Source organism: Parasteatoda tepidariorum, chromosome 5 (assembly GCF_982258835.1).
Source record: "Parasteatoda tepidariorum strain Cologne lab strain chromosome 5, Ptep-v5.0, whole genome shotgun sequence".
Taxonomy (NCBI): Eukaryota; Metazoa; Arthropoda; class Arachnida; order Araneae; family Theridiidae; genus Parasteatoda; species Parasteatoda tepidariorum.
In genome coordinates this window covers 8,711,377-8,734,743 of record NC_141759.1, presented here as the reverse complement: position 1 = coordinate 8,734,743, position 23,367 = coordinate 8,711,377, and the positions used below count along the sequence as shown (strand labels likewise).

Genomic DNA, 23,367 nt, shown 5'->3' with positions numbered 1-23,367 from the left:
TGAAATTAAAATTTGCAAAATTTTTATTACCCTCATGAAATATTTTTGAAAATTTTTCCCAATAATCCACACTCTGAATATCTTATGGGTTATCTTTCCAAAAAATTAGGATTCTTTTATCTTGATTGAAACCACCGTTAGAAGGTATTTTGATTTGACTTTATTATCTGATAAGTGTGATTTTGAGGGCATAGTGCTTGATATTCAATTTCTGCATGTGCAAAGAAAATGTTATTTATTCTTTCTGGTTTTTGTTTCCGAAAGATAACACTAATTTTGAAAATTTAATAACTTATTGTTACTAACTGAAAGCTGATTCCAAATTTTAAAAAGGGGATATCGATACTTTGATTCATTTACAACAAGTCTTGAGAATGGACTACAATTTTTAAACATGACTACTTTTTGGTAATGGAGTTCCTTTAATCGAGTCTTTATCATGAAAACTCGCAGTTTTTTTTCCTAAAAAAAGCTGATTTTAAGCTGGAGTTGTTTGAATCGCTCCAAGAAGAAAAATGTCCTTTTATTTTCATGAAAAAATTCGCTAATGGTTTGTTTAATCTCATTTAGATATGAAGCCTATTACAAGTCCATCTACCACTACTACTTTTGAATATACAACAAGTACTCCTGATCCCTCTACCAGTACTTTGTCTAGGACAGAAAGTACTCCGGATCTCTTTACCAGTACTTTGTCTACAACAGAAAGTACTCTGAATCTCTTTGCCAGTACTTTGTCTACGACAGAAAGTACTCCGGATCTCTTTACCAGTACTGTGTCTACGAAAGAAAGTACTTCAACTATTGGTTCAATTGACGAAGAGAAAACTGGAAAGACTATGTTCACCAGAGAAGATCAAAATACAAAGCCTTCTTTCACGACTAAAGGAACTTCTCTTGAAGAACTAACTACTAGCAGTAAGTTATTCGTGTAATAGCACATCTATTTTGGTTACTTATTTCTTGAGCTTATTCAGTTTTAAAGTTTTGGAGACGCTGCTCAAATTCTATTAAACTGGTTTTTGCAACAGCTAGTTATGCAGTAAAAAGCAAATGTTTGAAAAATAAAGGTATGCAATTAGACTTTAACTGGTTGTCGCATTATAAATTATAATCCTAGCTTAAGCTTATTGAAAAATGTTGCTGGGACATAGTTTTAGACACAGTAAAACCTTCAAGAAAGACCACCCTTCTGTAGCGATCATTCATCATCGTTACTTAATGTATTCAGTATTTATGACAAGTTTTAGAAGGCACGGAACATTTCCATAAGAATTTGTGTTGAAGACAACATTTAAACCTTTAGTAGACACCATTAAAACCTCTCTCGCTCCCCCCAAAAGTTTACTTATTTGGAATAGTTCGAAGATTCCTAATTGAATTTCACACCTAAGAAAATGACACTGAGTGAAGTTAAAGTAGTTTTCGAAAAATCGTGTTCCTTCGATAAAATTTTTAAGCGAATGGAGGTAACCTCTAACAACGACCAACCTCCATTAACGACCATTTTACTGAGGAACAGAGAGTGGTAGCTCCCGAAAGGCTTCATTGTATAATTAACTTCTAACTGCTCATTATAACTACTTACATGATTAATATATTTTGTTTAATATTATGATTAATATATTTAGATTAATATATTTTCGAAACACTAATGTCTTTGTATCAATGAAATAATTTAATCCTTAATTTTTTTAATTTTTTTTTCTAAGTACTCAAGAGATTTTGACAGTTTTGAACGGGCAGTTTGACAGTTTTTTTTTTTATCATTTCAAAGCGGGCTTGAAAAAACCGCCCCACTTAATTTTTTCACAATAATATAAACCACTAGGATTTTAAGCTATTTTTTTCTGAAAAACAATGTGGTTTGGTCACCGCATCATCCTCAGTAATCCGGAGGCACGAAGGACTCAGACCTCTCACAAGACGGGTATGTGGTCCTGCGCACCGAGTGCCCAATCCTACCGACCCACTAAGCTCGTCTGTATGAGCTTGCTGCAAGGGAAAGGGTTAGATCATGGCATACAGATTAATTAAAAACAGATAATAATTAAATTAAGAATTTTAAATGAAATAATTGAAAAAAAAAATAACTAATGTTTATTCTATAATTAATTAAAAATAATAAATAACTGGAGAAGTAAATTTAATGATTAGGTAAAGAATGATAATTGAATGAGATAAATAAATTATTAAAGATTAATCTACAATTGAAAAAAAAATGTCAACCAAATAGAGAATATGATACTTAAGCATATTAAATCTGATTCGGTAGAAATCCGATTCATGAGTATTCTTACAAAAAAACTGTTCAATAACTTAATAATTGCAAAATTAGAATAACCACAAATTTCTTTGATGGGTAGTTTGCTATCACTTGAATACTTTTGGTAAAATTTTAGGACTCTAGGGACATACACACTCCCTGGCCAAATTATTAGACGCACTATAGGATCGATATAAAATCTTAATTAGCAGGCCATATTATAAAACTTTATTGTTGTTACGCCTCTGAAACCGGTTTGCACTTGCTTACGTTCGTGTATCAATTGGTTATATTAGACGATATATAATTTAAATTTGACGATATATTATATAAATATAGAATATTTATTATATCAGGTATCAAACTAGTATATTATAATGTTTAGACCAAATTATTAGATTTACTGTAGTGTTCTAAAAATGACATGTTTTGCACGAGTTTATATGCAATATTTTTATATTTTACATGTAATAGGCTTTTATTCAGGAGATTTTTTATATGCTTCCTATTTGTATTTATTTTTAACATATTTTTTTGCAATGTTAACCAACTGATACACGAGCGTTAATAAGTGCAAACCGGTTTCAGCCGCGAAGAAGCAATAATGCTGTATAATATTAATCGATAATTAAGTTTTTACATAGATTCTAAAAATTTGACCTTTGTCTAATAATTTGACCAGGGACTTTAAATACGATTGCTACAGTTCTCTTGGATTGTTTGCCGGTTGCTTAAAAAGTGAATGGGGGTATTACATAAAAAACAGAGATGTAACATTCCAGATAACATTTCAATTCTTTTTTTTTTTCCGTTGCTCTTTTTTGTTTATTTGGGAAGAGAAAGAAATGTCGTGTTGAGCAAATGACGGTTACAGGATTCAACAGGTTTCATAGTGAAAATGTGATAATTTTTCCTACCAAATGTGCAATTGACGCTCAATTGCCAGCGGCAGCGAAAAAAAAAACTGTGTTTCAAAGTACTATAGTCAAACTAAAATCGTGCGGAAACGTGTTAAATTAAGGAAAAGTTACATTTTTATTAAAATTTAATGAAATATATCTTATTTTCTATCATTTAGAAGAGAGTAAAAGTCCATCGATATCCACATTTCAATTAACAAGCACTTCAAAGCAAGTTACCAGTAACAAGATTTCAACTCAAAGTACTTCAGCAATTAGTACGAGTGACAAAGAAAACATTGGAACATCGATCATCATCAAAGATGACAAAAAGGAAAAACCCACGACAATGTCTTTGATTATTGAACCAATTTCCAAAAGTAAGTAATTAAATAGCATCGAACAAATAATTACAATATACTCGTTCTTATTAAGTATTATAAATTTTTTTTTATAATAATCACAAAATTTAGTATTGTAAGGTAATTTTTTTTTACATTTATCTAAAGAATGTTATTTTATATAACAAATTTAAGCAAATTCGGTTAAATAGTTCCTGAGAAATTGAATTTTAAAAGTACCTATTTTTCTAAAAAAAAAAAATTCTATTTCTCTGGAACTCTGTTTGACCGATTTCGATCAAATTTTGTATTTTGTGATGTAAAATTACATTCTTTAAAATGATGAAAAAAATTGTATACCTTATAATTCAAAATCTTCTTGACTGTTATTAAATTAAATTATTAAAAATAATAAAATATTTTTAAATTTTATATTTTTCGTAGAATTACCTTTCTGTAAATACATTTAATAATTGTTTGTAGTTTTTTAAAAATTTGTTTAAAGAATTTCGGAGGTATGATGAAATACGCAAAAAGTAAAATTAAGATTAAGATGACGAAACTTTGGACCACTCTCTTGACCAAACTATTGGGGGCCGTTCAAAAAGTACTTACACAAAAATGGAGAATTTTTAACACCCTCCCTTCCCTTCGTACATTACCGTACATAAACTCTTACTATCCCCTCCTTAGAGTACGTAAATTTTATTAGTCTACCCTCTTTCATAAAAAATTAAAATAATTATGTTTTAAATAAAATTAAATATTTATTTAAAATAATTTATTCATTTAAATTATTTAAACAATAACACTCAACTTTATCTTTGAATCAGTAAATAAAACAATCTTATCTGATCAACAGAATAGTAATTTCCTACAATCAATACAATTTATCTACAGTCAGTGTTCAAAAAATACAAGAACAAACATATGTATTATACATAGGTAGGAAAAAGTCAAATTTAAATTTGGTGTATGCTTATAATGTACGTACTTCGTTTAATACCTCCCCCCCTCCCCATCGCACAAAACCGTACAAAATAGCAAATCCCTTCCCCCTCCCCTTCGGGATGTACGTACTTTTTGAACGGCGCCTTGGGACTATATTTCATAGATTGCGATTATCCCCTATATTTGTGGGGTGAGAAATTCGAATCCGTCGAGAAAAGATATATTCAGAGAAAGCACGCTTTTGGATCTGAATTCGTACATTAAAATATCGCCTGCACTAATTAATTAAATTATTTGAGGTCACCCCCTTTAACCATTAAAATTTAGTCTTAGAATGTGAAGATCCAATCATTAGATTAACATTTATTCAGGATAGTCAGCTTCTTTTTACTTTATGCACTGTACCTGTTGTCTTAATGTGCAAGCCTCAGAACTCTTACAGGGTAATTTTCTCCCTAATTTTACCTAAGATTCTAAATAAAACTTTGTTAAAAATCTACGTGCAAATACTCAAGTTTAAAAAATTAAATAATGTTTCATTAAATAATACAATAAATAAACGTCTAATTGATCGGATTCTAAATTTGTTGAACCAGGAGTCGAAAGTCGTTAAATAAATACACTAAATTCAATAATATTCAAAATATTCAATGGTAACATATAGCTAATTTTTTCCTACTTCACATTTTATTACATTTTGTCATTGGATATAGTGTCACCATTTTGGTAAACTTATATAATTCATATAAGCTGTTTTTTTATAAAACCTAAATATTGTTTTACACCTATAATAGCCTTCCTAACATATATACTTAAAAGTTTTTATATGGATATTTCACCATTTTTTTAAAATTTTCTAGAGACGTGCTTGGTATGAATTTATTTGGTTTTGACCGTATTTTGTATTACTTAATAGTAAGCTCACCTGCTTAAACTATAAGACTGGTAGCGAAATTTCTAAAAAAATATTCGGCTACCCACTTATTTACCTTTCTTCTCTAAAAAAAACATTCTTTTCCGAAATTCTCTACGAAGAATTTATGTTCTTAGAGAATTAAATTTAAAAAGTACAGTAGTGAGTTTCTAAAGATCGATACAGAAATCCTACAATTAATCTTTTTATAGTTTCAAGAGAACGATAAGTTATCTTAGTTATAATCTATGCAGAACAATGACAGTGCTGCACTATAAAAAGAAAAACATTCTTTTCCGAAATTCCCTGCGAAGAATTTATGTTCTTAGAAAATTAAATTTAAAAAATATAGCAGTGAGTTTCTAAAGATCGATACAGAAATCCTACAATTAATCTTTTTTTTATAGTTTCAAGAGAACGATAAGTTATCTTAGTCATAATATATGCAGAACAATGACAGTGCAGCACTATAAAAAGAAAAACATTCATTTCCGAAATTCTCTGCGAAGAATTTATGTTCTTAGAAAATTAAATTTAGAAAGTACAGCAGTGAGTTTCTAAAGATCGATACAGAAATCCTACAATTAATCTTTTTATAGTTTCAAGAGAACGATAAGTTATCTTAGTTATAATCTATGCAGAACAATGACAGTGCAGCACTATAAAAAGAAAAACATTCTTTTCCGAAATTCTCTGCGAAGAATTTATGTTCTTAGAAAATTAAATTTAGAAAGTACAGCAGTGAGTTTCTAAAGATCGATACAGAAATCCTACAATTATTCTTTTTATAGTTTCAAAATAACGCCTAGTTATCTTAGTTATAATCTATGCAGAACTATGGCAGTGCAGCACTATAAAAAGAAAAACATTCTTTTCCGAAATTCTCAACGAAGAATTTATGTTCTTAGAAAATTAAATTTAAAAAGTACAGCAGTGAGTTTCTAAAGATCGATGCAGAAATCCTACAATTATTCTTTTTATAGTTTCAAAAGAACGCCAAGTTATCTTAGCTATAATCTATGCAGAACAATGGCAGTGCAACACTATAAAAAGAAAAACATTCTTTCCCGAAATTCCCAGCGAAGAATTTATGTTCTTAGAAAATTAAATTTAAAAAATATAGCAGTAAGTTTCTAAAGATCGATACAGAAATCCTACAATTAATCTTTTTATAGTTTCAAAATAACGCCAAGTTATCTTGGTTATAATCCATGCAGAACAATGGCAGTGCAGCAGAATACAGGATAAAAATGTTGATATATAGATAATAATAAATGTTGATATGTTCTTAATTCGTAGCTATGTAGCTGAGGAAAATATACAGAGTCATAATTTAAGTGTGTTACATTTGACGTAATGCAATGATCTTAAACTATACAATCTTGCTGTGAAGAATTATCTGGACTTTAGAACAGACAAACAATTTAAATTTTTTAAAAGTTATTAAACTTTCTCTTTAAAAATCGAAAATTTGGTGATACTTTTCATCCTTGATGGAAATTATCAAAATTACTGCCGTATTATCAGTTTTTGCAAATTATTATGAGCCTATGTAATGCTGAACTTAAGTACGTTTTTATATCTTTAAAAATTAGACTATAAACGCTTTTTATTTCCACAAAACTATGACTTTTCTCCATATTGACATTTTGTGCCATTTTTAAAATAAGCGTAGACAGCGAAGGTTTTAGATAGGCTAAACTTGGCCTAACAGTCATGACTAACAGTTGTAAGCTCGCAACAGTTATAAAAACAGTATGTTCTTCGCAAAAAACAACTTTAAGAAAAGTGATCAGTTTTAGTTGTTTACTGGCTTACTTGTTTACTGGTTTAGTTTTCAACTGGCTTACTTTTTATTGTTGCGGTGTGATAAGAGACCACTCTTACAAAACCATGCGGTAGATTTCAGATAGAGGAGGCGCAGGAGAGTCTACAAGAGGAAATTTTAGCAACTGATCCTAAAAGTTGTTAAAAAAAATTTCAATGCTTCCGTGAAGAACTTTTGAAAAAAAAATGATTAACTTTATAGGTTATCGGAGAAAATATTTGAAGGGAACGGAAGAAATTGACTTATTATTATTGATGATAAAAATGCTTGCATGAATCGTGGTAAATTTTGATAATCACGAGCAATAGCATCATGCTGAATAATCAGAGATCAAATTCCATACTTCCTTTTAATAATGTCAAATGTCTAATAAAGAATATCTTCAGGGATTCTTTCATCGAAGAACAAAAAAAAAAGAAACGCAATTTAGCTAAACCTTCGCTTAAACAGATTCTTAATGTACCTCAGTGACCATAGATGAAATCTGTCACCATGTTTCTACTGATATATGGACACTATATTCTGAATAAATATCTATGTCGCGGTAATTGATCCGTTTTATACCTTGTGTAAACTCCGCGAAGATGGCCTTGTCTCGATTGTTTAGATAGCAATCTAGGAGAGCAATATGGGAACACTACTGGACTCTTTGCTCTCATTTATAGATCTATTGTTATATTTTTGATATTCCTTTGTCTTTAATGTGCCATTTGAAATTAAAAAAAAATTATCTAACTGTTCTGTTTTTTTATTTTTTTACAGATCAGACGCTGGTCTTTATTTTTGTTTTCTTTCTGGGAGCTACTTTTCTCATAGTTCTTGCTGGAGTCGCCTTGTCTGCAATAACGTATAAAAGGTATAGATCATTATATATGTTATTTATATTTAAGAAATTGATGGCCAACCCACACCATGTTACTGTTCGACATGGCAGTTTTAGCAATTAACACTTAAGAATTTCTAGAAAAATGCTAAATTTTGAAAAAAAATTGAAAAAATTTGAAATAATAATTTTTTTTATTAAAACTTCGCTAAAATAAGTAAAAATCGTTCTCTTACTCATATTATTGATCTCTAGCACGTTATTAAACTGAAAAGCCGTTATAAAATAATTTTCTTCAGCTGTACTAGTTTTATACCAACAAGCAATTTTCATAATTTGCATGATTTTGCTCACATATACAGTTGTAGATTTAAATCAACATGTGTTTGCGAAAAAATGTTGTCCATTTTGAAAACAATAACATCAAAATATCGTTAAACTGGGGTGCTCCAAAGCTATACCCTCTAAATATTGTGCGAAATGATTTTTCAGATGTGGCTGAAATCCTGAAAATTCATTACATTTATTTTAAGCCCTTAACTTGTGCGCTCGAGTTAATTTGAGCAGGCTGAACAGGCCAAACTGTGCACACTCGAGATAATTCGAGCGGCGTTCCATTTTATACAGCTATAATTTTTCACACTTGAATATAATCAAAAATCGAAAATAACAATGCGATAGCTAAGGAAAAAAATCGCTTTAATGATACTTATCATTTACATAGGATTGTACACTATAACACTTATTTATTCAAGAATAAAATATACAGAGTTGCCAACTTGCACCAGACACCAAATATATATATTAAAGTGGTAGTTTATCAAATGCGATTTTTGGTTCCATAAATTCAATTCAGTTGATTTTTATCCATCGCGCGTAAATAATTCCAAAGCATTTGCAGAACGTCATTTTGCTCCAGCCCTCTTATTCTGAAGCTTTTAAAATGTAAGGAAACAGGAAACCTATAAATTATTTTATAGAAAGTGCAGAAATCGACTGCCCAGCAGTTTAAAAAAATTTTTAATTTGAGAATTTTGATTTGACAGGTGAAGGGAATCAGCCTTTTGTTTAAGTTCTTTGAATAGTTCCATAAGAAGATTTGATTTTCAATATATATATATATATATATATATATATATGTACAACAAGATAAGTAAATACAAAAAAACACGAAAAAATGTAAGCAAAACAATAGGTTTCATTTATTGCGCATACGCTGCAAGTAAGCAGAACTCATTATATAAGTTCAAAATGAAGATAAACAAAAGGAAAATTACAGACATATGAAAAAAAGGGTGGAAAAGAAAAATAATAATTAAAAAAATAACAAACAACAGGAGGAGAAAAAAGGATAAAAGATTTTTTAAAAATGCGGAAGATAAAAGATATAATCTTTTCATCAGCCCACACGATTATATCGGACAAAAAGAGTGCTTTCTGACATTGTATCAATTTTGCCAAAGCAAAATATATTAATACAATAGAGTGAGGAGCACTCAAAAAAATTTTTTTTACATAAATTACACCAAGTAAAATAGAAAACAAAAAGTAAAAATAGCACGTAAAAACAGAAAATGATATAAAATAAAAAGAAAAAACAGAATAAAACAAAATCTATAAAGCGAGTAGCGAGTTAAAATGCTCTTACATGAGCGGGAAATTTTTCAAGAATGATTTTAAAATATTTTCATAACAAGATTGCCAGATTGCAAAATATGAAAACAAAAGCGCAAATTGAGCGTTTATTTTATATTTTTTTCTTAAATAAATACTTATTTTCTAAAATTATTTATGGTCAACTTCTTCAAATTATCCAGTATAATATTACCTTGCGCACATCCATTTCGGGTCCATCCTTGGTAACTAACAAATTAAGCGCACTTCAGCAATGCAGTAAGAACGGGACTTTGAAACAAAACTCCTCTAGTTTGCTCAATTTGCTCTTTTGCTTTCATGTTTTGCAATCTAGCAATCTTGTTGCGAAAATATTTTTAAATCGTTCTTGAAAAATTTCCCGTTCATGTAAGTACATTTGAATTCGCTACTCGCTTTATAGATTTTGTTTTATTCTGTTTTTTCTTTTTTTCTCTTTTATTTTCTGTCTTTACGTGTTATTTTTACTTATTGTGTTCTGTTTTATTTGTTGTAATTTTTGTAAAAAAATTTTGAGTGCTCCTCACATTATTGTATTAATATATTTTGATTCGGCTGTATTGATACAATATCAGAAAGCACTCTTTTTTGCTGATATAATCGTGTGGGCTGATGAAAAGATTATATCTTTTATTTTACGGATTTCTTAAACAAATTTTATCCTTTTCTTTTCCCCAGTTGTTTGTTATTCTTTTATTTTTTATTCTTATTTTTCTTCTCTCCCTTTTTTTTCATATGTCTGTAATTTTACCATGTCTTATCTCAATTTTGAACTTTTATATATACACCTTTTTAACAAATAACTCCTCTCTTGTTAAATGGTGGTCACAAATGTTTTGAGATTTTGTCACCTTATATATAGCTTTAATACCTTACTAATTAATACCAATTTGCACTTTTCGGTTTTTCAGTTTGAGGAAGAGTGTCCTGATTGCAATGAAGTGAGAGCATCTTCATTTAATGCATCTGAACATCACGTAGAATTAATAAACATCCTTATACTGTATGAAAACTTTATGTTGTTTTAAATATAACAGTCTGTGTAGATTAATAAATTTTGATGATAACAACTATGAAAGATAATAAAGAATTTAATGCAATACTAAAATATTTTTTTAGTTCATATAAAATAAAACATGGCAAAAAGTATATTTTTTTCCCTTTTTAACAATTTATTTTTGACAAATTAATTTTTAATATACATATTTATATGTTTATACATTACCATTAAAATGATATCCAAGGAGCGCGAATGCAACAAAATATAATGACAAGAAAATGGCTTCGATGGTAAAACATTTGCTCTTAAATTTAATATCGGTATTTTCTTTCATTAGCTATTTTTTTATTAGTTTCAATATATATATATATATATATATATATATATATATATATATATATATATATATATATATATATATATATATATATATATATATATATATATAATATATATATATATATATATATATATATATATATATATATATATATATATATATATATATATATATGGGCAATTCCATATGTGACGGAATGACATTTTGACTTGCATGATGACAATTAATTGAAGTTTCTATGCATCTAATTTCAAATAAACATGATTTTTTCTCATGCATATCATTATTATTGGTATAATGTGATTCATAAACTAAAAAAAAAGAATTTTGTATTTTTTTTATTTTTAATTTTATGAACTTTTTACTTGTGTGACGGAATGACATTTTGGCAACCAAGCTTTCGGCATGCCGCTTAGAACAGGTAGTTTCTGTGAATTTTGCAACTATTATTTTCCTGAACTATTTTTTACTTTTAGTATAATGTGTAAGCAATGTAAATTGTGAATTTGGAAAATTAACCTCAGGTTGGCTAGCAGTTATTAACATCTATTTGCTGTGACGGAATGACCGTGACGGAATGACAAAAAGTTTTGTGGAAGAAAGTCTTCATTTAAAACATGTTTTATTAATATGTAAATGATAAACAGAATGTAACAGATAAACAGAATTAATATTTACGTAAGAATCAGTTAAAATTTCAACAATTTGAAAATTAGGTTGTTTTAGAAGAGGTTTTATATCTAACTTGCCAATGTCACATCTTATCTTCGTTCTCAGGAAATTTATGCATAAATCAATTTTTGTCCCATGTTCTTTAAATACTTTAACATCTAAATCGTTTTTGTTTATCAAAGTAATTTGCGCTGCATATAAATGTGCCTTCTTTTTTTTCGCAGAATGGGACAATGATTAAAGAGCCGACTGCATACTCTTCAATCATATTTTCCATTTCCTCTTCAAAACAGTGGCTTTTCAAATCATACACTTGGTTTTGGTAAAAATTAGAAAGCATTCCAATTTTGATGATTCGCTTCTCAACTACATGAGCATCTAGTGCAGGTCTCTTGTTCCTGGCAATGATAATGTAGCAAGTGTCTAGCTGAAGTCATTCTCTTTTGCCCTCTCTTAAATAGAATAGCTGGACAAAAACAAAACTTCAACGATTTGTTGCTTCGACTTTATGAAATCATAAAATTCTTTTACATATTATGTCCCGTTTTCCAGCAACCAACATCTTGTTTGGCCTTTTAGAACAACATCAAAATTACATGGTATTTATATGTGCCTGTGCTGTGAGGTATTAATGAAATACACTTTTTTATTTTATTTTATGACCGCCGTTGAACAGTCGACCCAATTTTTGGGTTTACGACTACAAATGTTCAACGCCGTAGCCTTGTAATTTTGAACCAATCCAGAAGACAAGGAAACTTCTGGATCGGTACCCCCAGAGGTATTGATTTGTTATGGGAACATGGAGGACTTTGAGACTCGACAGATTTAACGTGCATCAGTCACCAAGTCAAAGTAATTTATCAAAGTAATTTACGCTGCATATAAATGTGCCTTCTTTTTTTTCGCAGAATGGGACAATGATTAAAGAGCCGACCGCATACTCCTCAATCATATTTTCCATTTCCTCTTCAAAACAGTGGCTTTTCAAATCATACACTTGGTTTTGGTAAAAATTAGAAAGCATTCCAATTTTGATGATTCGCTTCTCAACTACATGAGCATCTAGTGCAGGTCTCTTGTTCCTGGCAATGATAATGTAGCAAGTGTCTAGCTGAAGTCATTCTCTTTTGCCCTCTCTTAAATAGAATAGCTGGACAAAAACAAAACTTCAACGATTTGTTGCTTCGACTTTATGAAATCATAAAATTCTTTTACATATTATGTGCCGTTTTACAGCAACCAACATCTTGTTTGGCCTTTTAGAACAACATCAAAATTACATGGTATTTATATGTGCATGTGCTGTGAGGTATTAATGAAATACACTTTTTTATTTTATTTTATGACCGCCGTTGAACAGTCGACCCAATTTTTGGGTTTACGACTACAAATGTTCAACGCCGTAGCCTTGTAATTTTGAACCAATCCAGAAGACAAGGAAACTTCTGGATCGGTACCCCCAGAGGTATTGATTTGTTATGGGAACATGGAGGACTTTGAGACTCGACAGATTTAACGTGCATCAGTCACCAAGTCAAAGTAATTTATCAAAGTAATTTGCGCTGCATATAAATGTGCCTTCTTTTTTTTCGCAGAATGGGACAATGATTAAAGAGCCGACCGCATACTCCTCAATCATATTTTCCATTTCCTCTTCAAAACAGTGGCTTTTCAAATCATACACTTGGTTTTGGTAAAAATTAGAAAGCATTCCAATTTTGATGATTCGCTTCTCAACTACATGAGCATCTAGTGCAGGTCTCTTGTTCCTGGCAATGATAATGTAGCAAGTGTCTAGCTGAAGTCATTCTCTTTTGCCCTCTCTTAAATAGAATAGCTGGACAAAAACAAAACTTCAACGATTTGTTGCTTCGACTTTATGAAATCATAAAATTCTTTTACATATTATGTGCCGTTTTACAGCAACCAACATCTTGTTTGGCCTTTCAGAACAACATCAAAATTACATGGTATTTATATGTGCATGTGCTGTGAGGTATTAATGAAATACACTTTTTTATTTTATTTTATGACCGCCGTTGAACAGTCGACCCAATTTTTGGGTTTACGACTACAAATGTTCAACGCCGTAGCCTTGTAATTTTGAACCAATCCAGAAGACAAGGAAACTTCTGGATCTGTACCCCCAGAGGTATTGATTTGTTATGGGAACATGGAGGACTTTGAGACTCGACAGATTTAACGTGCATCAGTCACCAAATCAAAGTAATTTATCAAAGTAATTTGCGCTGCATATAAATGTGCCTTCTTTTTTTTCGCAGAATGGGACAATGATTAAAGAGCCGACCGCATACTCCTCAATCATATTTTCCATTTCCTCTTCAAAACAGTGGCTTTTCAAATCATACACTTGGTTTTGGTTAAAATTAGAAAGCATTCCAATTTTGATGATTCGCTTCTCAACTACATGAGCATCTAGTGCAGGTCTCTTGTTCCTGGCAATGATAATGTAGCAAGTGTCTAGCTGAAGTCATTCTCTTTTGCCCTCTCTTAAATAGAATAGCTGGACAAAAACAAAACTTCAACGATTTGTTGCTTCGACTTTATGAAATCATAAAATTCTTTTACATATTATGTGCCGTTTTACAGCAACCAACATCTTGTTTGGCCTTTTAGAACAACATCAAAATTACATGGTATTTATATGTGCATGTGCTGTGAGGTATTAATGAAATACACTATTTTATTTTATTTTATGACCGCCGTTGAACAGTCGACCCAAATTTTGGGTTTACGACTACAAATGTTCAACGCCGTAGCCTTGTAATTTTGAACCAATCCAGAAGACAAGGAAACTTCTGGATCGGTACCCCCAGAGGTATTTATTTGTTATGGGAACATGGAGGACTTTGAGACTCGACAGATTTAACGTGCATCAGTCACCAAATCAAAGTAATTTATCAAAGTAATTTGCGCTGCATATAAATGTGCCTTCTTTTTTTTCGCAGAATGGGACAATGATTAAAGAGCCGACCGCATACTCCTCAATCATATTTTCCATTTCCTCTTCAAAACAGTGGCTTTTCAAATCATACACTTGGTTTTGGTTAAAATTAGAAAGCATTCCAATTTTGATGATTCGCTTCTCAACTACATGAGCATCTAGTGCAGGTCTCTTGTTCCTGGCAATGATAATGTAGCAAGTGTCTAGCTGAAGTCATTCTCTTTTGCCCTCTCTTAAATAGAATAGCTGGACAAAAACAAAACTTCAACGATTTGTTGCTTCGACTTTATGAAATCATAAAATTCTTTTACATATTATGTGCCGTTTTACAGCAGCCAACATCTTGTTTGGCCTTTTAGAACAACATCAAAATTACATGGTATTTATAGGTGCATGTGCTGTGAGGTATTAATGAAATACACTTAACAAAAATAAGAATAAGAACAAAAATGAGATAAGACACACTTTACATCAATATGCTTCTTTATGAAAAGCCTCTTTTAAGGCCATAAGTATATATTGCATCTGCACTCTTCGTTACTCTGTCAGAGTTTGTATTATGACTGAATCCTTCATACTTGGGGGCTTGTAACTAACATCATCTTGACAGTAAAATTTTTTAACCAAATTAAACAGCTCATCAACATTACTTTTTTCACTTAGTTTCCTTTGAGTTCGATGTTAAATACTTCTCACATAAAGACTGAATTAATTTTTTTATCTCTATTGGTGATTTTGGAAGTGAGTGTACAATTTTTTTTATGGTGAGTGTACAATTTTTTTTATGGCTCTACCAAGACTCTGCAGGAATTTGTATAGGGAATTTAAATTATTTGTATGTAGAGAGATTGGTAGAATTTGATTTTTTCTTTGTTTACACAATCTCTGCACAACAGCGTTTGCACTTCTGAGTTTTTTAAGTCCAACTTTTGTAGCGGAAGCTTTCTTCTCTGCCTTTCTTTTTCTGTTTTTTTTCTTCATCATATCATGGGGATCTTGGTCTTTTTCAACATTTTATCTGTTTTTCAACTGCTGTTTTAGCCATTAGGTTAATTGAAAAAAAAATAATTCCCTAGTTTTTGACTAAGCTTCTCAAGGACTCGTTTTGTCATTCCATCGCCGAAAATGTGTCATTCCGTCACGCTAATTATTGGAAGTTAATAATCAAATGCATAGAATTTTACAATTTCTCATTGATTCTTATGTCACATCTGCTTTATATTCCAAAATATACAAATTTTCATTCAAAAACGCAGTTGCTATTTAAAAAAATATACTAAAACATGTGACGGAATGACACAAAAAAAAGTTACTTTTATTTAATATATTAAACTTAAAATGACTTAAAGGCTATGTTTTAAATGTTTAAATTTTGTACTATATGCATATTTTTATCAAAATATTGCAAAAGAAAGATACATTTCTCTTATTTTATAAGTATTTTTCAAGAAAACAATTTGAGCACAAATGTGAAGAATTCACTTGTCAGCCATGTGATTACTTTAGAATGCTGGCAGATTCAAAAAACTTAAAATTATCAAAAATTAAACAGTAATATGTAGACTTTGGCTTTTTTTGAACATATTTTTAAAATTAAAGTATGCAATTCATTAAAAAAAATTTTCACTTAGAAGTTGACAATTTCATGGAATTGCCCATATATGTTTATATCTATATTGAAACTAATAAGTAAATAAAATAAGTAAAAACACAAAAACAACATTAAAAGAAGAATCATTATTAATCAATAAAATACTCTTAAAATTTAAAAAAAAAACTAAAATGTTGGAAAACAAAATAAGGGAAATATATAATTTCGTCATCAGCTCACGCAATTATACCGGCAATAAAAAGTGCCTTCTAAATTGTATTAATACAGACTAAACTCAACATATCTACGAAATAGTATACTATTGTAGTGATCATTCGATTGTAATTATCTTTTTTTTTTATCAATAGTATGCTATTGATTAATAGTTCTCTTTCGCTATATTTATACATTATTAGATAGTACTCTCTTTGCGGATATAATCGTGTAAGCTAAAGACGAGATTCGATCTTTTCCGTAGTTATTCCGTTTTTTTAGGTGTTTCTTATACTTTTAAAAACATTTTATTGATTAATAATTTTCCTTCTTCTCTTTAAAATATTTTTTCTTTGTATTATTTTTAATGTAGTTTTAGTTTTACAGTTGTAGATGAATATAAAGGTGATTAATTATTATAATATACTGAGCTAGAAGCGAACTTGTCTTAGTTTGATAAATAAATACAACTCATTGGTCCTATCTACGGGATCATAATATTTAAAGTGGTAGTAAATTTCTTGTTTATACATTTTACTGTTTATTTAATGAATTTAATTTAAAATGATTTAGTCCACCACTACATACAAACAACTTGAATGATTTGCATAAGTTTTATTAATTGTGAAATGCAGTGTGTAAATGCGGGCAAAATTAAACAAATTATATTTTCCTTCAATTGTTGTTTGGTTATAGCCTTGAATATGAAGGGAAGCTAGTACTTGCGGTTTGGCAGCTATGTACACCCTAAAAAGAAATTATTACGTAAGCACAGTTTGTTTAAAAAAATCTTATGTATTTCCTAAATATATTTTCATTACAACGGAATGTGTTAAACTTCATTCCAAACTCCACAAAAATCAACATAATTCCCTAATGTTGATTTTAGATGAAAACTAATTTAAATTATAAAAGCAAAATATTTAAAAATATTTTATGAGATTTTATTTCTAAAATACACTTTTTTTTCCTTTAAAAATTTCTGAACAAGCTCAACATTAAAAAATAAAATTGCGTACAAGAGCAATCAAAGATTGATTAAAAAACCTCATCCAAAATAAAAATAACGAGAGTTCACGAAAGAAAAACTCAATAGTTGTGAAAAGGAGGAAACAAAATGCGTTAGAACTATAAAAAAAAATAGCTTAAAAATTGTCAGATTATAGTACGTTTCAAAATTCTTTGAATAACTGATTAATGCTTAATTATCATTGTTTGTAGAATCGTTTCCAACGAGATAAGAAATTAACGATCAACGATATTGAAGATTGCGCCGTTGGAATATAAATTTGAAGAGAAATTGGCATTTTTATCATTTTTTCCGATTTGAGAATATCCTTAAGAAGAATAATGAGAAAATTGTTATGGAATAAGCAGACTTTATATTTAAGCACCGTGAAAACGTAAACTGAAGTAAAATTATACTTGCTACTTTCCCGCCAGATTCAAACCGTGAATAATTGGGAGAAAGTTAACATGAATAAGTAAAGTTTAGTGTTCAGTACCGTTTTGTGTTTTTCGTGTTGGTTCGAAACATAGAATCGGTGGAAATTAAATCATTTCAAGAAGATGATAGGAAACTTGAAGTTAGAAAAGATGCAGCCATTGATCCACTTAGTACTGATCGAAACAATAACCAATTAAATTTAGAAGTTAAACGACTCTTCTTTACTAATTCCGTTCTAATCTTACTTTTTTTTTTAAAATCCGTTTTTTCTTCTTCTTTTTGTTTAATAAATTCTTCAGAGTGAAAAATTAAATGCATTCTTAGGTTTGAATTTTATACTGTAAAAGAAAATAAATTGTGAAAAATTTAAGGTAAAACATGTTATTTTCAATTATGATTTAATTCCAAAATAATTGAAAAAAGGGAAATAGGGACTGGTATGGAAGTGAAAAACTTCTGTCGACAAATGGAATATTCCTGTTACTTATCATTCAAAAATTCACTGATTATTCTGGCAGAATGGCAAAACTTTGATATACTTTTAAATGTAATAATTAGTCAAATGTTAGAGTCTTAGGTAGCAAATTTAAAAAAAAAGGATTATGGTAGGAAAATAGCTAGTAAAAGTAAAGTAGTTGTATAAATATAGTTTTAAATATTATATTAGGTTTTCTACTTTTAAGGTTTATGAACATTATATACATAGTTTTAGTAAAAAAAAAATGCATTATTTATAGAGGTTAAAATTTTTAATTAAATCAATCAAAATTAATTAAAGAATCACTTTTCCAGAGGATCAAAATTGGGATGCCATGCCTCCGGTTCATCCTCAGGAATTTTTTCATACCGTTGCCAACAGCCCATTGTGCAGCTCTAGACACAAATAACGTACCTACCTATTTCGAAAAAATATATATATACCGATATTAACCTTTAGATATTGGCAGGATTATTCACCATTAATGTATCCTACTTAAACTTATTCACTTCAATCAGAAGATATATTTTATAGTTTTTTATTATTTATTTTCAAAGAGAAATCAAAAGCAGTGCTGTAATTTTATTATAATAAGTAAGATAAACCAGATGTTTCAAAAAGGTGCAGTGAGAGAGTATAAGGGTTGCCTGAAACACATCTCTCACATAAAGCGTTGGAAATGGTAAATGGGTTGTGAATACAGTTTGCAGAATTCATGAAGAGGCACTGGAACTGTAAATCAAATCTGAAGCTTCGAAAGGAACACGTGTCTCATTTTCTGCATGCTCTGATGTTATCTCAAAAATAATGTGTGAAAAAACGGTTAATATATTCAAATGACTAAATCTGCATAAATGAAAGATTTAGTAACTCATAAATAATAAAAAGTCAGATAATAAACTTTATCTCCTGAGTATGCAGAGAAGGAACTGAGATCTTGAAGAAAAAGACCACCTACTCCTACAGCAACACAAATCAAATGTGTGGGTCCATCCGAGCAACTAGCTTAGGAAGGCCCACGGCTACAGTTAAAAAACTAGGTGCAAGGCACTGTCCCAAAAGTGATATTATAAATGTAGGCGAATGCCAAAAGGTTGAAAACTGAGGTTATTGTGGTAGCATCATCACAATATTGTTCGATTTTATTTCTGTGATGGGAACGACTATCTCTTGCCTTCTCCAAGACTAGCGTTTTTTTTATTTCACTAAAGTAAGTATGTTGAAGTTTGATTTAATTTTCTGCAAATGTAATTTCTTTTATACTGTGCGCAAAATAAAAAATGGACCACTCTGAATAACTTTTGATCTTATGTTTGGATCGTCACGTTCTAGCTCTCAATCTTTATGGTTTGAGGGGGTAACTTCAAATATACTAATTATTTAAGCCAGACGATATCTTATGTTACGAAATCAGACATAAAAATGTACTTTCTCTTAATAAACATATCTTTTTTTCAACGAATTCAGATTTTGTCCCTAAAATTTAGGGGTAGCCACAATCTGCGAAATATTATCCAAATACTTTGGTCAGGAGGACGGTCCAAAGTTTTGATCCTTCAATGCTGATTTTGCTTTTTGTGTAACTGAACTTTTGAACACAATTATAAAATACTTTCCTCCAAAGATGATTTCATGCACAAATTTTTTTTTAAATTATTTGTTATTTTTTATAATTTTATTAAAAAAAAGTCGAAAAAAGTTTGAGTTGTAAGGTATATAATTTTTACATCAAATCTAAAGTATTTAATTTTATACGGTAAAATGCACAATTTAGCGAAATTAGTTGAACAGTCCCTGAGAAATCAAATCTTAAAAAAGTCTTAGTTATAAAACTCGATTTCAAACGACCTGTTCAATAGTTTAATATAATAATTACAGGTTGATCTTCATTCCTAACACCACGAATGTCAACTTAGTTTACGAATGTTGATTTTCGATGAACCATAATGTAAATTATAGAAATAAAATATTTTAAAAGATTTTTCTTGAGACTCACTTTACAAAACATGCTTTTTTCTTTGATGATTTTGCACAGACTGACGGCTAAAAATTAAAATTCCTACTGTAAAAGGAGCATAAATTGTTGACTATAAAAGATAGAAATTCAAAAAAGACTATTTAAACGAAACAATAACAGGAGTTTACGTAAGCAAAATTTAAGATATGTGTTAAAAAAGCAAATAAAATGCGTTAAAACTATAAAGTAATTCGCCAATAAAGAATTATAAAAAATAGAAAAAAAGAATTTAATACTTTATTAAATTCTATAATATGAACATGCATTAAAATCTTTTGATTAGTTATTTGACGTTTAATTATCATTTTTTGAAAAGCCGTTTCAAACGAGATAAGAAATTAACGATCGATGATACGGAAACTTTGCATCGTTGGAATATGTTTGTGAGGTAAAAACATATTTGCAACTCTCTAGCTTAATGAAAACTGCAAGTAAAGAATAAGAAAAAAGTGAATATGAATAAGCAAGGTATAGAATTCAGCACTATTTTGTGCTTCATCATTTTGGTTCGAAATACGGAATCGCTGAAAATTAAAACATTTCATGAACATGGTAGTGCTCTCGAAGTTAGAAAAGATGCAGCTATTGATCCACGTAGTAACGACAGAATCAATAACCAATTGAAATTTGAAAGTAAGTGTCTCTTTTTTTCTTAATCTTACTTTTTAAAATTCCCTTTTTCCTCTTCTTTTCTTTATAAAATTTTTAGAATCTAAAAAGCTAAATACATTCTTAAATTTCATCTCATAAAAAAAGTTATTACGAAAAGCTTAAGGTATTATTAATATGTTATTTCTAATTGCGATTTAATTTTTCGAAATAAAGGAAAAAGGAGATGGTTGGTGTGGACGTAGTGCACCAACAGATAAATGGAAAAATGAAGAACCTACATCAATTCACCCCTTTTTTTAATTTAATGGAATAATCTGAATAGTTAAATTAATATGCACAACCACACTGAAGTCTGAGACATTGCTACGAAATGATTATGTTTGCAGTTTAAGAAAGAAAGCGAAATACCTGACTAAGTGGTTGCTAAAAAACTTGAATTTTAAATTGAATGGAGTGGATTTTCGGTTGTGTCCATTTCCTTGGATACGCATTTTGAGCTACGTCAATAATTTAAAGTATGCATTTTGAGCTGCTTCTATAATTCTAATTAAGCATTTTTAGCTATAAATAAATTTTCATTAAAAAAAAAACACTTTGAGCTAACGTTCATTTTCTTAAACGTGTCTTCCTAGCTATATCCAAAATAAAAAAGCTAATCTATAAAACAAAGAAATACTGATAACTTTTTCTATGACCGACTTTTCTCAGAATATTAATTAATTGCAATCCGTACTATTTTGAAATAACTCGGTTATTTAAGAGTGTGAATAATAAGGGCTTTTAATCGGATTAAAGCAGCTATTTATTGATTAATAAACAATTTAGAATGGCACGTGTGTGCTTTATCTTAATTTAATACCTAATTAAATCTGATATACTTTCCACGTATTTTTCTAAGCAGTTATATTACGAAAATTTCTGAACTAAATAATAATCTATCTATCTATCTATATATATACATATATATATATATATATATACCTTACACGGTGACAAAAAATGCCTCCTTACTACCCCCCGAATGGCAACGCTAGAAAATCGAAAAATGATTGCCGCTAAAAAGTCATATGCCAAATCTAGTTGAGGTAGCTCAACATATAGCGCTTTTAAAAACGGAAACTGAAATTACCAGAGAGAGCATAAGCTAGGCATAAGTGAATAGTCTTTGTCGATAGATCTCTATTTTAGTATTTTGTCGAAAGCGCTTTGTTTCACGAATATTACGAATTTATTTGATGATCTTTGATTTATATCACGAATTTGTTTGTTTTACTAGAATTTATTTGTTTATGCAGGTTTTTCCATTGCAATTCACTTATTTCAATTTTTAATGGTCTTAATTATAGCCAAAATTTAAACATTTTCAAAGAAATATCAGTTTTAGAAATTTTATCTTATTTTATACTATAGCACATATTTCGAATAGGTTTAACTAATTACATGTCATTTATTTGAATTCAAATTTATTTTAATGACTTAGTATTTACTAAAAAGATGTAATTTTTTTTAAAAAAGAAATTGTTATATGGATTTGAATGATTGGTTTGAATTTTTAGAATTTTGTGCATTTGCAATGTACCTAAGTTAGTAACGAGCGAATCGAACTTGGTTTGCGAAGCAAACCATGTAAGATTGCGCAGCAATTTTCAGGAGTTGACGAGCTTCAGCGAGCAGGGGGTGCAGCCCTCTACTCTTCTTATATTGACAGTTCATATTTTTTCAGAAAATTAAGGAATTTTGCATGATTTACTATTTTCTATTAATATTCTTTAAGGAATTACAAATTTTTATTTATTTTTAAGGAATTTTGACGGATATCTTTTTCTGTATATAGTTTTAGATAACGCACCTGAATTGTGTACTTTTGATCAACATGATTGCGGATACTCATCTATACAATTCTATAATACGATATGGAAATGGAAAGCGCATGCTATTGATGACGCTGATTCAGGCGTAAAGGAGATACGAGATCATACACTGAACACGACTGAGGGTGAGTATAAAGGTTATTCATATGAAAAGTGGAAACACTAGATATTGTGACAAGCACTAATAAAGATAACAATGCTGTACTTCAATATCATAAATTTATGATCAATGAGTGCGTTACTGATTGTTTATTACTCTTTAAAAAGCTCATATTAGAGCATTTAAAGTGAATGTAAAGTCGTACTAATACGAATGCTTCTGGAATAGAACTACGTGGGTTAAGTGTTGAGTAGTGTACATAAATATCTGACTTATAAGCGGAATAGTTCATGATTCCAAATGAAGCTATTGTTACTATTGATGTATCGATAAATGGTAATAGAAAATTTAAAATTCCCGACATCTATACAGTAGTTGTTTATA

At 29.7% G+C, this 23,367-nt stretch overlaps 1 protein-coding gene across 1 annotated transcript in view; it reads left to right on the top strand.

Annotated features, from left to right (window-relative positions):
- Positions 1-23,049, top strand: part of LOC147808549 (uncharacterized) — a 29,446-nt gene extending 6,397 nt beyond the window's left edge. Inside the window, exons 4-6 of the mRNA XM_087162610.1 lie at positions 571-918; positions 3,345-3,545; positions 22,847-23,049. Of these exons, the coding sequence (XP_087018736.1) occupies positions 571-918; positions 3,345-3,545; positions 22,847-23,049 (752 nt within the window). The remainder of the gene's footprint in view (positions 1-570; positions 919-3,344; positions 3,546-22,846) is intronic.
- Positions 23,050-23,367: the final 318 nt, after the last annotated feature.